The sequence below is a fragment of the Chenopodium album genome, chromosome 27, assembly GCF_948465745.1.
Source record: "Chenopodium album chromosome 27, dcCheAlbu1.1, whole genome shotgun sequence".
In the NCBI taxonomy this organism is placed as follows: domain Eukaryota; kingdom Viridiplantae; phylum Streptophyta; class Magnoliopsida; order Caryophyllales; family Amaranthaceae; genus Chenopodium; species Chenopodium album.
The window spans coordinates 19,356,733-19,379,104 of NC_137860.1; the positions used below are offsets into that span (position 1 = coordinate 19,356,733).

Here is a 22,372-nt window from a genome sequence, read left to right on the forward strand (position 1 = left end):
GGGATGGAATAATAAACGCTTTCATTGATAGATATAAGTGTAACATTTAAGTTGAAACTCACCATAGACAGCTTGAGATGCTAAAACAAAAAGAAAACGAAGGGTTCACCTCTTTCTTCAACAAGTGGAGGGAAACTTCCGCTAATACGATTGAAGTTCCTACTGAAAAGGAGTTCGTAAGGATGTTTATCAGAAACCTTTAAGAAAAATATTCAAAGCATCTAAAATATCAACATAATTTGAATACTTTCAAGGCTGTCTTTGACATAGGTATTGAAATCGAAGATGACCTTCGAAAGCAAAAAGGTACTAACAATAGTAACCACAGTGGCTGGAAAGGAAAGAAGAACGACAAGCCTTCTTCTTTTGAAAACGCCCACTCTAGTAACAATGTTAGTACCTTTGACCTCAATGAATTCTTAGCCATGGATAACCAAGGACTAAGAAGAAACTAAGGAAATATTTCACTCCTATTGGGATGAGCTATGATGTTGCCTTTGATCGACTCCATGCCAAGGGACTCATCACTCCCATTGGGCCTATTCAAGATCCCGCACCTGAAAAGAGATTGCTTAGTTGGAATCCAGATGCACATTAAAAGTACCATCAAAGTAGAGATCATACTACTGAGAGCTGTTGGAAGCTAAAAGAGGCCATCCAATATTTGATTGATGATAACAAGTTTCCCATACCTCTAGCTAGCAAGAAGACCGAGTGATGATAATAAAGCACAAAACACGAGGCGAGCTTCAACGACAAGATTTCGTGACCTTTTTTTCTATCTTTTTTTATCCTTTCCCCAATAAGTCTAGAATAGGCACCTTATATTTCCCTTAGATTTTATTTTGTAAGTTTTTTTCTTTTAATAAAATGAGCATTTATTTCCTTGCATATGATCATTGCATTGCACACCAAAAAAAAAAAAAAAAAAAAACAAATTAAGCACAAGGTATACCCATGATTAGAGGCACCTCTTGTAGACATATCATACCTCCCACCTTTCAAATAATTCCTTTCTTGATACACCACTTTGACCTCGTCTAATGATAGACCTTTCATTCTTCAACCCACATCTACCTAACCTTGGGATCGGATGGTGTGTAACTTATGCAATTTCACAAAAGCTTGAGTGATCTCAAAAGAATAAAATAAAAATAAACAAATAAAAGTGTGCAAAAGGGAAAGTGTTCCAGTGTCTTTGACATGAAAGTGTTTTTGATATGAACACGTCTTAGATTGCGTTTCTTATCGAGTGCTCGGTACCGTGCCTGAGAAACATGAATGCCAAGTGAATGATAGACCGCATGATCATGCCCACACTTATTAAAAAAGATTCAAAATACAAAAAATGCAAAAGCAAGAGAGTTCAAAAGTGAGAAAACCTCAAGCATAAAGATACAAAGATTCAAAAGCAAGGTTGCACACCTTGGGGGCTTATCTAGGTTCTTAAGCCCATTGAATTCCATCACACCGCTTCATTTAATATAAAAGGCATCTTTTACTCACCTTTTCACTCCATTGTCAAATCAACTTAACCCTCTTCAGTAAAACCATCTAAGCTCAAAACCACCATCTAAAACCATGGTCGTCATTGCTGAAATTGTTTCATCAGAAAATTCCCATCACTCCGAAAACACAATTCAAGAAGAGACCTCTCCTTTAGCCATGGTTAACTACAAATCCTCTCCCAAAACAACCAAAGCTACTAAAAACCCTAAACCCTCATCTTCAAACCTAAAAGAAGCCGAAATAAAGGCGAAAAAGAAGAAATTGCATGGTTCAAGTGTTCTTGAAAGGGTACGAGATGGAAGGAGAAGAAACAAAAAGAAAATTCACTAGAAGAACACATTCAGGAAGTTGAGGATTTTGTTCAAGGGATTCAGTCAGAGGAAGAGGATGATCAAGAGGACGATGAAAAGGATGATGAAAAGAACGATACAGAGGAGAGAGAAGAAGCTGAGGACGAAGAGGATGATGAACAATCGGAACTTACTCCAAGTGTTGATAGGTATGTTGTTGGCCATAGAGTTGATTTATCTTGGTGCAAGAAGTCTAGGTTCTTAGAATTTCTTGATTTAATAAAATTTCAAGGGTGGGAGTATTTGTTAACTACTGCATCTAAGAATGTTATGTGTCCTGCTGCTATGACTGAATTTTGCGGAAAATTTCAAGTCAAACAAGGAAAAATATCTAGTGTAGTTAATAAAAAGAAAATTGAGTTTGATGTTGCAAAATTAGGGTCAATCCTGAAAGTTCCTACAGAGGGTTACAAGATGTACATTAAGGGGAAAGCAACTGTAAAGGTTGGTGATTATCTAGGTGGTGATATTGTTGAATCGTTGGGAGGTAAAAGGGGGAAGAACATTATGAGTCATAATGATCTATGTCCCTTGAACGAATTGTTGTATAACCTGGTTAGGAAAACATTTGCCTAGAACTCAGAAGAAAAGTGAAGCATGTTTGATGGATATGGCTGTCATCTTTTGTCTTTCTAAGAAAATCAAGATTAATTTTCCTTCATTGATGTATCAACATCTAGCACACTGTGTTCCAAGAAAGAACAAAGTGGGCTATGGGGTTGTGCTTTCTACTGTCGTTGAGTCTCTTGGTGTGGAGCTCAAAGGAATTTATGATGGATTAGAGGAAAAACCTGAAAATGTAATCAATGGTGAGACACTACAGGGTATTAGCCTGGAAGTAGTGAATGGCAAGGTTAGGAAAGTAGAAGAGAAAAAGACAGCTGGAGAGAAGAGAAAAGGGAAAGAGGTCCTTGAGAAAACTGTAAGGAAAAGCAGGAGGCTGTCAGCTAGCACTGCTCCTAAGACAAGTATGAAGGAGCCTCTAGAGTTGGATGTTGAAGAAGACAATGTGTTAGCAGGACAGGTGGCTGAGCTCACTGATAGGGCTTAAGTGGCAGAGAAGCAGCTCAAGGCAGCCACAGGGCAAGTGCAGCAATTGGAGAAGACTGTACAGGGACTTGAGAAATATCTCTGGTCACAGAAGGTGGAGTTCCAGATGGCAATCAAGAGTCTGGAAGACAAGCTAGAAGCCTCTGTGCAGCAAACCAAGGAGGACAACAAGAAGATTCTTGAGCTCCTTTAGACCTAGCTTAACTCCTCTCCAGCCTAGCCTATCCTAGCCTATTTCCTTTTTATTTCAGTCATGAACATTTTCAATTTATGTTTTGGTTTTTGGAACAATTTCCTTTTGGTTTGTAATATTTTCAAACTGTTCAGCATGATTAGGGGTGTTCAAATCCGGGTACCCGGGTTTTTGGGTATCCGAAAACATAGGTACCCGGAGTTTCGGGTAATTGTTAATCTGTTCCATGTCCCGACCCGAATATCTCGGGTACCCGGGTTTTGGGTACCTGAGATATTTGGGTCGGGATATAGGGTACCCGAATCTTTTTTTTTCCCTGAGACTTCGTCATACTGTATTATTGTTTCTAGAGTGAGTTCAAATTCTGGAAAAGTTGTCATATTACTGTTTCCGGACAGAGTTCAATATCAAAAACATTGTCATATGCTGACATCTTATCAAGCGAGGGAGTGAGTTCAATTTCTGGAAAAGTTTGAGTATGCCCCAAATCTTTCTTCCTCGATGTTCTTATTTGATCCTCAATTCCTCAATTTGGGTGGGTTCGTCGGTGTTTTTGCCGTCAATTTTGTCGGTTCGTAGTCGGAGTCTGAATCTTGTGAGTTTGAGTCATCTTCGTTAGCGAAATCATCTTTCATCTTGTTGTTGAGGGGGTTGGTCAATTAGGGGAGTTTGTTATTGTCTGACATTGTTGTTGAGAAATAGGCATGAAGAAAAATAAGAACTAGGAAGAGATAGAGGGGCACGAAGAGAGAAAGAGAGAGGAACAGCAAGAGAGGAGAGAGAGAGAGAGGAATGACAAATAGCAGCGGCGGAGAGAGAGAAAGGAAGATTACCCTAATTTTCAAACTAGGCTGGGCTTACTGGCTTAGTATTAAGTTAGTAGCGAATTTTTTTTAATTTGTATTAATTATCGCGCCTTCGGGTACCCGATAAAGAAAATATTCGCCCCATGTCCCGACCCGGATAGAAGGCAATATGCCCGGGTCGGGCTCCCGACCCGAAAAACAGCTTTTTCTCCTAAATTTCCCATTCGGTATTTGCCGGGTCATCGGGAAATCGGGTCGGGACAATCGGATCGGGTTTTTTTGAACACCCCTAAGAAGGATGTTAATCTTTTGGTTTTATTGAATATTTTGGAACTCTACCCATACATGTGTGTATTTGTATGTTATGAAAGCTTATGCAAGAAAGTGGAACTAACTTAAGGGAAGTTAGCAGCGCTGCTTTCAGTTTCCCACACTCGATGAATTGCTTGTGGGGTTGTGGTCAGATGCTTAATTAACTTGAAAAAGCAGGAATTTTTGATAATGCCAAAAGGGGGAAAAAAGAAGCAAACTTGGAGGATGTAGTTGTTTTGGGTTCCAGTTGAGAAAGTATTAGAAATTTCTTATGATATGATGCCAGTAGTTTAGTTTTATTTTCTGTTCTGTTTATTTTTGCTTTTCTTGTTTTTGTCTTTTAATTTCAGTCGTGTGTTTACTTTATGTCAATAAACAAAAAATTACAAAAATACATCATTCTATTTGTTTTGACTTTTCTAAAGAGTTTGCTTAAGTTTGTCATCATCAAAAAGGGGAAAATTGTTGAAGCTTAAAGGTTTTGATGATGATGGACTTAAACTAAAGCAAACTCAACTAATAAAGGTTTATAAGTGTTTGATTAGAACAGGTGAAGTAGACCTTGGTGGTGGAAGAGTAACCCAAGCTAAGAAGACATGAAAAGGCCTTTGAAGAAAAGTTAGTCAAAATAGAAGAAGAGTTCTCTAATAAGAACTAAGTTCCCTAACAGGAACTTGAAGACAGCAAGTTGAGGTGTTAACTTGCACTTATGCCTGCGAAGTTCCAGTTGAGAACTGGAGTACAAGTGACAGCAGGATGGAACTCAGTCCTGGTTTGCGTGAAGCCCAAGTAATCCACATTTACAGAATTGCGGCGCAACAACACTTATTTAGTTAAGATTTTATCTTCTAGATTTGTTGTTAAATATTTTAAGTAGGATATACATGAAACCTATTAGAAGTGTGACAAAGTTGCTTGGCAAATAAATTAAAATGGAAAAGATAAAAGGATAAATTTTAAGAAAAGATTTTCTAAAGTGTTTTATTTCTTAAAATCAGTTTATCAAAAAGATATTATTCTTTTTGATAATACTTCTGTATCTTATTTTTCGAAAAGATTTTCTTTCTAATTGATTTACCTAAAACCCGTGTTTTGAGATTTGGAAAATTAAAACCCTACTTTTTTTTTTTGAGGAAAACCAGCCGGTGTAATCATTAATTATTGGACAAAACGTCCGAGAGTACATAAGGTGAAATTTCCGCATGAACATGGTTCACCCAAATTTGTTCTACACCGAAAGGAATACGCTTAGCTAGATGATGGGCAACTATGTTGCCATCTCTTTTAACATGAGCCCAAAAACAAGAATTAAAGAAAGAACTTAAAAATAAAGCATCTTCTAGCTAGAACACTATCAAGATCGGAGAGGAAAACCATAGCCTTTGACAAACGATCAATAAGCACTTGGCAATCGGACTCGATGATCACATCCCTGTACCCGTAGCTCTTAGCCAAACGAACAGCCAAGCAGCTATATGAGTTAATCTTGTACAATTAGTAGAGATCTCATTTCATAAGTAATCTGTGAGTTTATGCGTGAAGAAATCTATATGCTTAATTTATGTAAGTTTTCCAAGCTTATAACTTTGTTATATTAGTTTCGGGTTTCGTGCATAGCTTTCCTATCATATACTAAGTGTCATATACTTGTATTGGTTGTGTTATTTGGGTGAGTGTGTGGATTTAACATTGCATACAGTCGTGAGAGCTTCTAGCTAGTGTGAAGCCGTGAGTAGTAGTACTTTGGGAGTACGAGTGAATCTAAGTGTGGTGGATAGGATAGGGTCCTACTGTGTAGCAAGTTCATTCTGGAACTTGTGAGTAAAGATCTGATTATAATAGGTTGTAACTTGGTGTTTATAGCCCTATTATAGTGAAGTAGTTTGGTTTTGTAAATCCCTTAGAAGGGTCGAGGTTTTACTTCCAGTTGGGCCCTGGAAGGTTTCCTCGTAAAATCCTATGTGCATTGCAAGTTCCTTTATATTTTGTTTTATATTCCGCAAAAGTAGTCATTAGGAACTCACATACAATTCACCCCCCCTTGTAGTGTTCGTCTCAACTAACAAGGTGGTTTGATTAACTTAGTAGGTTTTATACCTTAAAGGGTATGACGACTAATAAGTTAGTCAAATCATAATAATGATTGCCCTTGGACTAAGTGAATGCCGGATCAACAACATATATGGCCGCTTTATTGGCTTTGTTTGAGTTGTCCTTTGACACTATCGCTCGGAGGGAATTCAAGAAATTTCAAGTAATATCTCAACTTAGAAATTTCCAAGTATTGGCTGGGCTTGTACACCTAGGCATGTCCTTGGCCCTACTTGGGTAAAAGTTCCTTGGGCAATTTTTATGACTTCCTAATGCTCAATCATCTGACCATGTTGAGGTAGGATAGTCTGATTGACTTTACAGTCTCTGAGGCCGAGTTGTGTAGGATGCCCTTGCTATACACCTACTCGGCTGCTTTGTAGCGCCTTCTTAAAGGCCGAGATACGTACTATGTTGCAAACAACATTATTAATAGATTTTTTTCAGCATTTCTGCTTAAATAATCATAAATAAATGGCAAAAATTTAGATAACAATGTTCGACTTTTTCATTATTTTTGTCAAATTTACATTGTTGGGGGTCATACGACTTTAATTACAATTCTCGATCGTTTAGACCTAGTTGTATATACAACTTTTTGGCTAAAGTACTAGATGTAAACATAATACTTTCTCAAATTGTCCATATTCCAAGTACGAGGAATTGGACAGCCATCTAAGGCTACGAGAGGATATGTACCATCCCGCACTTCTCTGATTCGGTATGGCCCTTCCTAGTTCGAAGTTAGCTTTCCATCTTCATTAGCTCGGCCCAGTCCCCCGTCTTTAGCGGATGCTTAGAAACCTTGCGATTGTATGCCCTCGTCATTTTGAGACGATAGATTTCATGCCTAAGTGCCTCATTACCCCTGGAAGAAAGACCAGGAATGTCTTCTAAAAATTATCTTTTTAAAAAAATCATCTTTAGATATAGGATTTATATATCTAATATAACTTGATAGTGTTTATGATAAGAAATAAAAATTATTCCTTTATTATAATTAAATTAAAATTTGTCATGCCTACCACTATAAAGTAACGCATCTTACAACACCAATAAAATTTTGTATCAATACAAAACCATATCAAGCGAATTTTGTGTCAGTTTTAGGTCATCAATGGTTGCGTAATTCTTAGTTTAATTTTTAAAATTTATGTTTAATTGTATATTTGTGATTATTGCTTACATTGTGTTTATTTGGAATACTTAATGATTATATGTTTATGTTTCGTTTACTAAATTTAGTTTTTACATATAGATTTAATTTAATCAGAGAATTAAATTCTAGCAAAAATGATTTGAAAATCAAAGTAAGAAGAGGTATTATATCTTTATAAATCATTTACATTTATTAAACTTTTTTATAAACCTTTTTAGTTTTTATTAATTAATTTATGATTAGAACAAATTTTTTGTGATTTAGGTAGCTTAATCAAGTCATCAAATTAACTTAATTTTTATTTTTAATTACAGGGTGATTACGTTCATGCCTCAATTAAAGCCAACTTTGTAAAATTTCATACAAAATTAATTGAAAGAAAAGTTTACTCTATTAGATACTTTTCAATCGTTACAAATAAGAAGCACTATCACACACATTGTCATTGACAACAAAATAATGATTTAAATTTCCAAAAACTATTGTTCGGGCGATTGGGGACGATGAAAAAAATTCCAATGCATAGATTTGATTTTGTACAATTATAATTTTTAGATCAATTTCACAACAATTTTTCACTTCCTGGTAAATATATTGATTTATTTTATAAGACTATAAAGATTATTTTTATATAAATTTTATTTATGCTGATATGTTTTATTTATCCATTTTGATTAGATGGAAGAGATATGGGTGTGAACGAAGTTTGTGATTCTACCGAAATAGAAGATAAATAGTATACATGTTATCATTATTTTTTATTATTTTATTTCCTTAAAAACAACTAATAATGATTAGGATTTAAATTATATAAAAAACAAATTAAAAAAAAATCTTTTCACATTAAAGAATTTATCCTAATATGTAACCGATAAAAAATCATATTTACAATTTTTGTTAAAAGATATCATATTTACAATCTAATATATATATATTTAAAGGGGAGTTTTTTCCCGAGTTTTTAGAGCGCCACGTAGGATTTAATTTTCTTAGCACGCCATATAGGATTATAAATTTTAGTTTTAGCCAATTAAATAACAGATTATTAATTTCTTTTATGATTAAATAATTCAAATGCCACGTAAGCAAAATTAACGAATGAGATTTTAAGTTTAAATTAATTATATATAAAATATTATCTTTTGATAGTATGAATTTTATTTAAATATATAACAAATTTAGCACATGAGTTAAAAAAATTATTTTAAAAAATTCTAAAAAAAAACCGTGCATCGGAAAGGAGAGTTTTTGGAGAGTTCTAAGAACGTCCACGTAGGAAATCCACGTCATCGTTGTGCCATGTAAATTTTTTTTAGTTTTTTTTGTAATTAATTGATGATAAATACGTATATTTTAATAATTTTATTAAATTAAATAAAAAATATATAAGTCTATCATTTGACATTGTTAGTTAGTTTAATGATAAACACAGATATTTTAATAACTTTATTAAATTATAATTATAATTTTGTATTATTCTTAATATAAATAGGACTCAAGTTATCATACGTTTTCTCTCAAACCAATCATACGTTTCACCAATTAACTGCACAATAATTTATATTGTATTGGTTTTTTAATTCTATTTCAGTTTACATAATACTTCGTCAAATTCTTTCTCTATTTTTTTCAGGTTGGAGATTTTCAATTATATTCGGTGGTAAATAGAGAAGCTAATATAAGATATTGGTACTTTGTATTTTCTCTCCTTCCATTTTTAATTTAAGTTTAGTACTTATTTTTATTTTTTTTATTGGGTTTTCATTTATGTATAAGGCTCATGAAAATTTTTATGGATTTTAATGCAATTTTTGTGCAGTTGACTACAATGAGTTGGAAGCAGTTGACTACAATGAGTTGGAAAAATAATAATTCTGCCAACATTATTCACCGAAGGCTCAAAGTGAAAGCTTAAGTAAATTTGGTAAATATGTAATTTACATTTTACTTTGGTTTGTTAGATATTGCGGTTGAATTAGTTTTGCCTAATTAATAATTAATGCTTAATTACCAAACAATACGCTTAATATTAGGAAATAATTAGATTATCTTTCAAGTATTTTGGCCTGTGCAATGCACGAGATTTTATAGGTATGTAATGTAAAATTTTGTTTTGTAAATTTTTTTTAAAATTTTTTTGGTTAATGAAAAAGATCTGCTTTGCTCAATTGATTCTTTCTGCCTCATATGTAATTTCGGTGTGTTGATATTGTAGAAAGTATTTCTTGCATTAGCTTCATTAATGTTGTGAGAAAGCAAACTTGACCAAATAACAGTTTTGAATCAATCATATAATTTCTTTTGATTTTTGGTTCCACTGTATAATATAAAAATTTTGTCATGATCTGAACTATACTGTAGCACCATTATATTTTCATGAAAATTATAATTTACGATGATGTTATCCCGACATCATTTATCTAAATAGATTGTATATTAAAATAGTAGTAATAATAATAATAATAATAATAATTATTAGTATTATTATTATTATTATTATTATTATTAAAAGATAATATAAACATACAGCCATGTGATATAATAATAACTAAAAGATAATAATAACAATAATGATAAAAATAACAATAAATACAAGGTCGTGCATTGCATGGGCTTTACACCTAGTTTATTCATATTTTTAAATTCACTTGTTATATAATTAACAATACAAATAATATACAAAACAACAATAAATAAAGTCGCATTAAAATTACATTAATATACTATTGTAATACGTAGTATGAAATAACACTTTAATTAAATTATTAGGTGTTTTTTGTTTGAAATTATTAAATAGTAAAATAAATCAAATAATTACATAAAAAAAAACTTAGAATTTATAAAAAAATACCTTTTCTTCAAATTTACATATGAAAAAACCGTGTATTGCACAGGCTTTTATGTAATATAATTAAAGATTATTAATTCATGGTTAAAATTCACTAATCAATAGTCAAATTATTTAGTTCAATTCAGTTCAGTTCGGCTCGGCGTACTTCAATAAATCAGAATAGCCCTGAAAGGAACAAAACACCGAGAAAAGGAGCACTCAACACTGCTACAGAACTAGCGGTGAAGACTCGTTTCGAAGTCTCCCTCGTCAGCCGTATTGAGCAAGAAACAGCAGAAAAAAACCAACGGAACAAGAATAATGGACGTAAAATCACTAGCAAAATCGAAGAGATCTCACACTCAACATCATCAACCCAGAAAACCCCATCATCATTCTTCTTCAACTTCGAATTCTGCAACTTCTAAAGATGGTAAAGATAAGAAGAGAACTACTCAACCATCACCGCCTTCACTCCCTTCCAATTGGGATCGATACGATGATGGAATTGAAGAAAACACTGTTGAATTGGATTCGGATGATGTGGTTAAACCCAAGAGTAAAGGGGCCGATTTCAGTGAATTGATTGCGCAAGCTAAGGAGTCTCCCTTTAATTTTTCCAATTCTTTTGATGATAGAATGCCTGGTAAATTCTCACAATTCAATTGTAATTTGCATATTGAATGCAATTTTATTTTGTTTATATTATTTTTGTTGGAAATGAATTGGGTTTTGCACCTTGGTTGAATTTATTATTAAAAGTGTTGATTTTGTTTGATTTTTGCTGAGTTACATTTCAGAGTTTTGGTTAAAGTGTTGTTATTGGAAATGGGTACTTTGATTTTTGGGTGTAAAAGTGCAAGTTTTGTTGAATATTGGGTGAATCTTAGCATTTTGATACATGTTCATGCTTAAAGTGTTGTGATTAGACAATGGGCATTTTGATTTTGTTTGATGTTCATGTTGATGAATTGATTTTGTCCAACACTCAAAATTAAATGACTTTCTGTAAGCTCTTTAAAATAATAACTTGTATTATTTCTAGAGTTTTGTCAGGGAGTGGCACCAATGCTTGCTGTTAGGGGGAAAAAGATCATTTTACAAAATAGGGATGATGATTTTCTCATGCAGGATGAATCAATTGGCACTCAAGAGGTATAAACTGAATATCTATGCAATTGGTTTTTAGTTTTATCTTTCTTTCCCTTGCATTTGCTTCAAGTGTATGATATCTGATCTAAACAAGCATGTCTTGATTTATGTGCTTGGTTGATGTATGGATTTCTCCTTTTCTGACAGTTTATTTTTTACTACCTACTCCCTCCGTTTCATAATGATGTTCCTGTTTCGTAAATCGATGTAATTTTTTACCCAGCTTTGACCGCAAATATCTTTAATCTCACAATAGCAAAAATTATAAAAGTTAGATATTAATAATCTACTCATCAAGACGAATCAAAGTAGATCCCACATGACTATATTTATTCTTATAGATTAAGAGAAATTTAGAAGATTCTCTCTTTCTTAAAAAAGTCAAAGTTTCCAAACAGGAACATCATTGTGGAACGGAGGGAGTATATCCATAAGCTTATGTTTAAGTTGCTCTCACAATTCTGCTTGTTACTTTCCAATTTAAGATTTGGATCCTTTGTATAGAACAGTAGAAAGACCCCCTGGGCTACAAAAATAAGTGCCACCCTCATCCAGAGCTCTGAAGTGTCATTGAGGTGTTTTAAAATCTTAAAGGCTAAAACTTCAGGGATCATTGTATATGTATTATATGCTCATTTTAGTGCTGGCACATTGGATTGACTAGAATATTTGTGTGACCATGTGTCAAACTTGAGTTGCAGCCTTGCTGCTAACTGCAAACTACTTAGAGTTTTTTATGCTTGTTTGTTTTTACAAAATAGTTAAGGGGGGTGTTTGTGATTATTGCAGTTTTTTGTTTTTCTATTTGTTTAAACATAAATTAACAAAACAACGTTTGGCTACACCGCTTAAAACAACAAAATCTGAATAGGTTTTATAAAACTGCAACGCAACGGAAAAGAGGAAACCACCAAAAGCTGTTTTATAGTTTGGTTTTGGAAAACCCTCATTCACCGCATCTTCACTGTGACTAATCTTCTTTCATTCATACGAGTACTAGGCTCAATGAAAGGTCCTCTCATCTTTTTAACGTTATCGTTCTAGAGAGCATACTATCGACTGTGGGGCTGAGAAGTCGATGATTGGAAGTATTTAGTGTTCTCGTCAGAACCGTGAAGATGACGGCAAGCGAAACTCTGCAATTACCAGTGCGGCAATGACATGTTTTACGTCTTATTTTTCCACCATAGTATTGCTGATTTTTTTTGTTGTTAGCCTTCTGTTGCCATTGACTTTGCTGACTGATCTACCCTTTCTTTGTGTTTTCAGAATCCTCCCCTTTTCTGTTAATAATTTATATTAATTTGAGTTTTAATATTTCTAGGGCTAGCAGTAGCAATGTTGATTGATGATGATTGTACTGTGGATGTGATGAAAAAACATTGATGGTAGTCATCCTTGTGTATTAGCAGAGACTAAATGGATATCCCAATTTTTTTAATTTTATTTTGAGTGAATCTGTGTTTTTCCTTGAGATTTGAAAAAATCTTAAATAAAAACAAAAACTAGTTTTTTGTTTTTCAAAAACTCAAAACACTAAAAACAAAATAATGCCAAACTAGCCTTAGGATTGTGAACCGTGTTTTAGCACTCTTACGGAATGAAGTAAACTATAATCATCGATACCCTTGTTAGTAATAGCTTTTGTAGTTGTTGATGTTCCTTTGATACTTAAGGATGCTGTTTTCAAGGGTATAGAGGTGGTCTTCTACTAGGAATAGAGATCTGTTTTAAGAACTCATCATTACAATGCCCCTAAGTAGTCATAGTTGAATATACCCAGCTATCTTAGCCAATGTCTAGAACTGTTAGGTGCATCTAGCAAACACTCCTGGTCTATAAAGCCTTTGCAGTTATTAGCAAGAACCTCTGCTGAATTTATATATTTGCAGTGATTATCTTTCTTTGTGCACTCGTAGTTCTTCTAGTATTATAATTGTTCAGTACTCCAGCTAACCCTCCATATGTCATTATGTCACATTAACCCTCTCATGAATGGACTCTTCATTGTGCCGCTAAACTATTCTAATGAAAGTTGCCATTCCTCAATTATAGATGGGTTAAGATTTATAAGAGGCCAACACAGAATTCTTAAGTTGATAGTACATGTAATTTTTGGATGAATTGCTGTAATTTCGTGTTCCTTTTGCATTTTGTCAACAAAAGTGTACATCAGTGTTTCATTTAACTGCAGTTTGACAGGCTATGCCTCCACCAACCATTTAACCATGAAAATTTGTAATGTAGTTGGTTTTGAGATAATTAGGCATATTTCTCTTTCAGATGGTAGGAAACTGCTCTATTGGCTCATTTATTTTGCAAACAATTGAGTTTCTGAACAATCTTTAAAGGATCCTCTTTTCTTATTCAGTTATTTCTGTATGGGCCGTTTACTCGTCTTTGGCTGCTTATTATTGCATTCATGTGTAATATTTCTTATATTGGTTGGCTGCTTGTACATTTTGTTGACAGGAAAAATCCTATAGATTAAATGTCAGTGGTGGCTGCAAGCAGTCTGGAGCTATTAATAAAATCATGTCACTTTTATCATTAATTCATTTCTATTTTTTTAATTTCTTGGGATTTTTAAGTAACCCAATTAGAATAGGAATATTAATATTAATTAGATTAGGAACGTAGTAGAAAATCTGGTTTGACTTAGTTTATAATTTCTAAAACAAATCCTAATAAATTATGGAAACTTATTGCAGAGTAAATAATAGAAAATAAAAGTAATCCTAAGTGATTAAACCAAGAAAAGCCTTTTCAAGTGAAAGGTAAAACCTTGCAAGCAAAAAACTCTAGACAAAATTAAGTAAAACAAGATATGAGCGATTTCTTTCCGCCAAAGTAACACCACCTAACGCGCCTGACCGACATGTAGTTGTGCTGGAGCTGGTGAACCGGCGTGTCGCCGCCGCTATCTTTGTCGGAAGGAAACTGCTCCAATTTTTCTTCCTTGGTAAACAATCATGTAACCCATCCTTGATTCTATCCTCCAAGTTCGAAGCCTATTGGACTCAAAATCAATGTAATTGGCTCTTCAAAAGATTTTGCCTCTTGATTCACATCATATTCTTCATTAGAGATGAGTATAGATTATGACTTATTAAATTGTAGAAAGTGTTCATTGGTGGATACTTACCCTGTTATAGCAAGTTTAAAACACTGTTTATTTTTGTCCATTCCACGATGCTTTAAAATCTTAACACTTTTACTCTATTCCATTTTTTTTGGCAAACCTCCTATCTTTCCTCTCATTCTTTCTTATGTTATCCACTCTTTCTCACACACACCCCTTTTTTACACTCTATCTTATGTTAGCCTTAATTTGTGTTCCAACAGTAAATGTTAAGAAGATTCTGAAACAGATGTTGTAGAAGGTAAAACTGCTGAAGTTGGACAATTGTGAAAGCTATGAAATTTACATCCTTGGTTAGTTGGTTTACATGTCTATACTATAGTGTTCATTAAGCATTAATTTTTCCATTGATAGGACCGCATTGGTGCATGACTCAATTTGTACTCTCTTTGGGAATATCTATTATGCTTGTACACCCTTAGGGCTACAAATAGAAAAAATCTTTAATTCAGTTGTGTTCTGACTAATATACTTTCTTTCATTCTGTATTATAGGTGTATTATAGGTGTATTTTGATGTCATATTACATCTATTATTATGCCAGGATGCCTTTTAAAGCTTTCTTATTTGTTCTTGTAATCTATTGCAGATACCATCTTTGACCTTAGATCTAAAAGATCTTGCAGAGCGGTTATCAAAAGTAGACTTAGCTAAAAGACTCTTTGTTGAATCAGATCTTTTTCCTCCAGAGTTGGTATGTACCATATCTTCAGTCTTCTTATGATGTTAATCTATTATATTCTTCATGCATGCTTGTAATTAGAAAGTTTTAATTCATCATGGCTTTGCTACCATGACTAGATGCTTGTGTGAGTTTATGTGCTCTATTTCTGTAGTTGTAGCCAAAACCCAACTTCCTGTCCGCTTTGATTTTAATATTTTACTGAATTACAGCATAGCATCTATTAATTCACATCGGAAGATAAAGTACAAGTTTGATAATTTAAATAAGGGTGATGCTACATAGCCCTTAGGGCTATATATAAGCATTGAATATACTCTTGAAAAATGTATTAAGTTAGGAATTCATGACAAAAACACGCGCAAATTGGTGTAATTAGTGTGTATTTGTCATGGTTTTCTAAATTTAAACAATTTTCAAGAGTAAATTAAATGCTTATATGTAGCCCTAAGGGCTATGTAAATCATTTTCTTTTAAATAAATACTTTGGGCTTGCTCCAAGTATGCATTGCACTTGAAATAATTTACTGCACTAGATTTTGAAATACAAATGTGAATCAACTTGATAGAGGGGAAACTGCAATATGATTTAAACATCTAATCCTATCCACATTATCACAATTAATCCAAGGCCAATTGTATCCTTGGCGAATTTCTATCTCTTTCTTTTTTTATGCTGAAGTTTATACCTAGGCCTTGTTCATTAAATGTAAAAATTTAAAATTTAAAAATAACAAATACAGTTTACTTAATTAGAAACTTAGAACATTGATCAATGTAATGCACTAGGATTTTTATATCTTAGATGCAGATGGGATTATGATGACCTGATCATGTTCTTAGTTTCTCATATAAGGACAATGCAAACAAATTTGCACCTATCTAGTTTAGTACCATGGTTTATGGCCAAGATCTGATACACTTGTACATGTTATAAGTATAAAGTTATACAGGGAGGGTGGGATCAATATTTTGCAGAGCTTTTACTTAATATTTTTCCTCACAAGGTCATTTTTTCAAATTGTTGAGAGCTGAATGAAAGAGTAGCAATGAGATGCTAGTTGAGTTATTGTATCTTACCTTTAGTGTATCGAGTATAAGCAATTTACTTTAAAATTTAGCTGAGATTTTGTATGAAAACTCATCATTTTTAAAATGGGGGAAAAAGTCCAAATTAAATCCAATTTGTAAGTGTATCTATTCTCATGAAAATAACTAAAAGTATTGGTTTTTACTATAGACTTTTTTATAAGAATTTAAAACCTCAGCTTTATTGAAGAAGAAAATCTGTCTCCACTCTTGAAGATTTGATAGATGAAATCTCAGCGTTAGGATATGTTTATAGTAAACCCGATCTACTAAAGCTAAGAGAAATTACATAAAAGCTTTTAGTCGTTAATATCGATACTGCTCCTTACTAATGCCATTTAAAACAACTCAAGGGCCATAAAAGGCTTATAACAAGAGACCTTGTAAAAGTTCAAATAAAGACATAGGTGGTTCTGCGCTTCTGTCCTTTCAACTTATCCAACGGTGGCCCTTGATACAGCAGTGTGACTGAGTGGTGGCAACTTAGCAATAAGAAATTTGTGTTTGTTATTGATGCTGCAAATAATGAAAATAGTATCCACATGTCATTGAAAAATGACATATTTCATTATATGTAAATTTTGGTGTTTTACGAGACATGAGGTTCATCATTGGCAGAATAGTCTTATTTGAAGGTCATGTTTCTTAAATAATATTGGATGGCTGTAGGGTATGTTTGTCATATTGTGAGTAACGTTTTATGACTTATATCATTAGATCCCATAAAAATTTAAACCTATATGCATATTATTATGTCCAGATTCAATTTGCTTTCATCTTCAGTCATAGTAGTAGTGTTGAGTAGTGATCTATTTCAGAAGTCGAGGAAAGGAAAACTGCTCCTTTCTAATTTGTGTCATTTCCTGTGATGAAATCATTTGAAATTTCTATGTTCTGTTACTTTTTTTTTTTTCATTGTTTGTGCTTTGCCTACCCGTAGAATGTAGACATGAAATCTCAAATTCCTCTTAAGAAAAAATTTGTTGTATTTGGCTTTCTTTCATTATGTGCTTAAATTCTTGACTAATATGAAAGATCTAGCTTGGTAAAATCTAGTTTTATCATAGTTTTTTGACTTAAGAGTACAATTGAGCACACAAGCTATCACCCTTGCTAGTATGCCCGATCACTCACTTGGCACCCTCGTGCCTTAATTTTCCTCACACTCTCTAAGTGTTAGAAGGAAAGGATTGAGTTGCAAGAGAACACAAGTGCTTATGGAATGCTTTTTGTATTGCTCTCAACTTGAATGTACAAATGATGACTTGGAGCCTATTTATAGTGCTCATCCCTACTTATAAGCTTCTCTAGAAAATTCCTAACCTCCTCAAATGGAGGGTTCTAGACTACAAGTATCTAGAGATTTCCCACCTCCTTAGGGACTACATACATGGAGGTTTCTACAAGCTTCTAAGCCTTGAATGCTAAAGACTAACTTTGAACATTCTAGAACTTTACAAAAGTTATGTACATATGTAGAAGAACCTAGAAGACTCCTACTATGTACCAGACCTTCCAAAGAACCTTGTAGATAGCTCCAGAACCTTGTAGAAGCTTCCCGCGTTTTCTGGGCTACCTGCTGCCAAAACTTGTATCTCGGGACCTCATTTCGAAAAACCGACTTCACCATCGTCTTCCTTGGCCCAAAATACGGTGGTCCCCCAAAGTTGGGCTTATTTGGACTTCATTTGGGTCTCTAAATGACTCATTATTGTGTTACTGTCACTTGGGTGTTCACTAGGATTTTAAGCAGGGTGCTAATAAAGCTCTATAGGGGGAGATGCTCAGCTGGGCACCAAGAGCAAGCCCCCTAGCTACGATTATGCCCTGTTGCCTAGTGACCCATGTGACGCCCATTGGTGGCAAGGGAGATGACCCGTGACATTCTCCCCCACCCAAATTCTTGCAGACCTCGGCAAGATCGCCCGTTGGAGTACGTGCCCGCGACCCGGTCTAGCGCACCACTTGACACTTGGATGCTTCCGTGCGCCGCTGTTCCGTCCCTCCTATTGACTCCACACTTGAGCCTTGTTGTCCCTCCACTTGGAACACCATGATGCCTTGTCCCTAGCATCGTTGTCTCCTTGGTCCTTCCTTGGACCGCATCGTTGTCTCCTCGCGATAGGGTTCTGAGGGTGGGGGAGGATCGATTATGGTGTTTTGGCGATGGGGCTGGGTTTATTTAGGGATTCGGGTTTAGGTTAGGAGGTTTTGGGGTTGTTGTTTTGGTGGTTTAGGTGGTACACGGGAGAACGGCGACGGAGCTGGCGGTGGAGCAGCGGCAGTATGGGGCGTACCTGGCTGGGTGGTAGGCAGTGGCTGCCAGATTTCAAGGTTGGTGGTGGGTTTTCAACTGGTTTTATTAAATTTTTTTTTTTTTAAGATTTTCAACAAATTACGGCATGACACGTGTCACATAAACCCAAAAAAAACCTATTTTATCAGGCTACCAGTCATTTGGGATTATTTTGAGCGAATCGGCGAAAGTTGGGATTATTTTTAACAAATTTTCCTATTGAAAATGAGATACTATTAGAAGATGAGAAGATGGAAAAGGCAGTTTTATCAAATGTTTGTGTTTTAAAAACAATCATAAGAGTAGCAGTAATTGTAATTATACAATTGAATTCCTTACAAGTTGGAGTGCTGTGAAGCTAAGGAAGTCATATGCCATATGATGTTTTGGCAAGAAGCAGCAGATGGAGTAGAAAGTAAAGAAATGGTAGAATTTGAATTTTTTCCCCTTGAGACAACAGTATTTACATATCACTGCAATGTAGCTAATTGACTGCCTGATCAAGATAGTGAAGACAGACACAATAGTAAATGTCCTGAGTTCATTTTGCTTGAGCGCTTGTGTTTCTTTTGAAAGGGTACTGTTTTTACTTATTAGAATCCTCACGGTCTTTTGCTTATGAAGTAACTAATAAAAGATGATTGAAATTTCCAAGAGTAAATGAATTCATCAACCAAATCTCTTGTTGTGAGTGCAAATAAAGAATTCAGTCTGAATCCCATTCTTTTCTTTTCTTTTTCTTGTTTTATTTTCCTTATCTTCCTTAATAAGAATTCATTGGCCTGCAAACAGGTCTTTTAGATATGCTTCAGCTCAACTTTATAAGGCTGAGTCATGTACCATCGATGCTGTATACAAATAAAAAACTCATTTGGATTTAGATAATTGCAGTTTAGAAATGAATTTTTAATGAAATCTCAATCAATATTAGTCATATGGCCTCTCATATTACTTTAATTTGGATTGACTTGATTCCTAGGTTAAAATCATGTTACCATTTGGGTACAATTTGTAATTTGAGTTTAGTAGTTGGTCATGAGATAACCTTTCCAAGTTGAATTTAGTTCTGGAACACAAGTTTTTAGTGCTTAAATGAGTTTATGTAAGATATATGCCAAATATCCCCTAGTATTGTGATGAACAACCGATTCATTGATATACTTTGTACACTAACATGGTCTTTTCTTCATGCTTCCTTCATGCTTGCAGCATCACCAAGATGCGAGAAAAACTGATAATCAGGCGCCTGTACATACATCTGAGAGACAGAAGATTGAAAAAATTGACAGTTTTAGTGAGTTACTAGCTCTTTATATGGAAGAGGAACAAATGGCTAAGAGTCAAGAGAAAGATGGTAAGATGCCTTCATCAAATAATACCAGCCGCCATGATCTAGATCCAGAATCAAAATCAGATTCTAAAGGTGATGTAACATTAAGCCAATTGGATGACATGGAATTTCTTGATGATAGAGAAAATGTACAACTTGATCATGGTAGCAAGAAACATGCAGAGAGCAAATTAGATGATGTAGGGCAGGTTAGTCATGTAACTGAGCAAGTTACAAATAGCAAATCAGACGACTTGGAATTTCTGGATGAGAGAGAAAAGCCTGAGTTTAGTCATGTAAGTGAGCAAGAAATAAGGCCGTTATTAAGATTTGGAGCTGCTTCTGCAGAAGCAGAGCTTGACATGCTTCTTGGATCATTTAACGAGACAAAGCTTTTTGATACTCCCTTAAATCAACCAGGAACCTCTGCACCATATATCACGGGACATAAAGCTCATCATTTAGCTCCATTACAACATTCATTGGGTCAATCTGCACCTGCATTTCCCATCATCAGTAGTCTTGATACTGAGCTTGATGATCTCCTCGCAGAAACATCCAACCCCAGCAATACGGATAGTCTTTTCCGATCCACCCAGGTTCCCTCATTGTCTACACCCCAATCCGGTTCCAATTCCAAGGTTCTGGAAGATTTTGATTCTTGGCTGGATACTATATAATATTATAATTGTAGTTTCTGATTTCCTGTCTGTATTCTAGATGTGTATTGTACATGTTTGTCAAAGTCTATACTTTCTTCCTTTATTTTTCTACTTGATAGATTTTGTACTTGACTGAACTAGTTGTATTAGCACTCTTCTACAATCACTGCCCTTGGCTTGCGTAGTTGCTAGGTAATTTTATCGAATCTATTTTCTATTTTGGAACGAACCCGAAAAAAAAACTTCGCGGAGGTGAAAAGACACCGACGGAGGATGTGTGTCTGCTTTGGACAGGTGGAAACATTGACAATTCTGAAACTTATCAGGGGATATCTTGTCAATAATAGCTGTTTTTATCTGAATTTTTCTCTGGAAGAGTTGATTTATCAACTGTATAGCAACTGCCTTTGACAGCAATAGTTGCATTAATGCATTAGGTAGTATGGTCATCACTTGGTTATTGGAGTGGGGCTGGTGGGTGTATTATGGCTGGCCCCAAACCATTGCGGGTGGGAAGCTATAGTAGCAACTAGCAAGAGCCGTAAATTGACCCGATGGCTAGTTGACTGGTTTGAACTTAGCTAAGTTCTTTGTTTGAGCCGTACAACAGGCAGACTGTTTTAAGCCACGATTTGAAACAAATCTAGTTGTCGCGATTTCTGTGCTGTGGCACACCTCCTGTTATGTAGCTTATCCTACACTTAACTTTAAGTGGGAAATTGTAGGATTTTTAATCAAGTAAAACTACCAAAACTGTCTTAATTTAACACCATAGTTTTGTCTTTCCATCTTCAGGCAACATATCTCAGACTACATAAGAGATGTTATTAGTAAATTTCAAATATGATTATATTTATGGTTTAGGTGAAATCAGTTACAATAAATACAAAAACAAACCCCTCAAAAAAAGGGTAGTTTCTTCTTATTCAATTGCTCATACTTGTCAAATAAAAAAATTGCTCATACTTTAAAGCCACAAGGCCCCTGCATCTTTAAGAATTGGAGTCAACTCGCCAGTAATATGAGCTGCCATCACCTTATCCAAGTCACCAAACCACCGGCCACCAATAAACACCATCGAAAACTCACCGGTTTTTCACTACCACCACAGTTGGACCCCACTTTCTTAAGCTCATCTAGGACAAGGTGGTCATCTTGCTCATCAATTTCATAAACAGCAGGACTAACTCCAAGGCCAAGTAGCAAACGTCGTACCACATGGTTCATGCAACACCCACGTCGTCCAAATACTGTCACTGCATTTTCATCAACTAGACTCTTAATATCTATACTCTCCCCCTTCACCACCATCCATTTCGACAACGATGACGAACTTGCATGATCATTCAAGGATGATGGTGTAGTAAATAAATTTGTTGTGTGCCATGCCTTGTAAGGAAGTGCTTGGTACATTGTTACCTATTTGAAGAAATATTTTTTTAAAAAAGCGTTTGATATTATTTTTGTTGGCTTTGTAAATTGGAGGGAGCCTATACCATATTTATGGATGAAATGTGAAGAAAAGATTTGTGTCAACGACAGTTAAGCATATATTTTATTGTGTATTACGTGCTACATTACGTCAATATGTAATTGCTAATGTGTTATTACATCACTCTTTGAGTCATTGCCTATTTTCTCTATGACTTGAGTCATTCTTAGTTTCTTACAACAATTATGAGTATTTAATAACATAAACATATCGATGCCCAAATCATC

At 34.6% G+C, this 22,372-nt stretch overlaps 2 protein-coding genes across 2 annotated transcripts; one reads left to right on the forward strand and one right to left on the reverse strand.

Moving 5' to 3' along the window:
* Nucleotides 1-10,518: 10,518 nt before the first annotated feature.
* Nucleotides 10,519-20,860, forward strand: LOC145621078 (uncharacterized). The gene is made up of 4 exons (XM_081675814.1): nucleotides 10,519-10,946; nucleotides 11,346-11,455; nucleotides 15,184-15,288; nucleotides 19,871-20,860. The coding sequence occupies exons 1-4, from the start codon at nucleotides 10,622-10,624 to the stop codon at nucleotides 20,669-20,671; spliced, it is 1,341 nt and encodes a 446-aa protein (XP_081531940.1). The 5' UTR covers nucleotides 10,519-10,621; the 3' UTR covers nucleotides 20,672-20,860.
* Nucleotides 20,861-21,397: 537 nt separating this feature from the next.
* Nucleotides 21,398-22,066, reverse strand: LOC145619735 (glutaredoxin-C9-like). Its single transcript, XM_081674435.1, has 2 exons — nucleotides 21,743-22,066; nucleotides 21,398-21,463 (listed from the first exon to the last, which is right to left on the reverse strand). Exons 1-2 carry the CDS (start codon nucleotides 22,064-22,066, stop codon nucleotides 21,398-21,400), a joined length of 390 nt encoding a protein of 129 aa, XP_081530561.1.
* Nucleotides 22,067-22,372: the final 306 nt, after the last annotated feature.

Coding starts and splice junctions, on each gene's coding strand:
- LOC145621078 (XM_081675814.1), top strand. CDS start 10,622: ATGGACGTAAAATCACTAGCAAAATCGAAGAGATCTCACACTCAACAT. Junction 10,947..11,345: donor TTTTGATGATAGAATGCCTG/GTAAATTCTCAC, acceptor TATTATTTCTAG/AGTTTTGTCAGGGAGTGGCA. Junction 15,289..19,870: donor ATCTTTTTCCTCCAGAGTTG/GTATGTACCATA, acceptor TCATGCTTGCAG/CATCACCAAGATGCGAGAAA.
- LOC145619735 (XM_081674435.1), bottom strand. CDS start 22,066: ATGTACCAAGCACTTCCTTACAAGGCATGGCACACAACAAATTTATTT. Junction 21,464..21,742: donor GTGGTGGTAGTGAAAAACCG/GTGAGTTTTCGA, acceptor TCTCTTATGTAG/TCTGAGATATGTTGCCTGAA.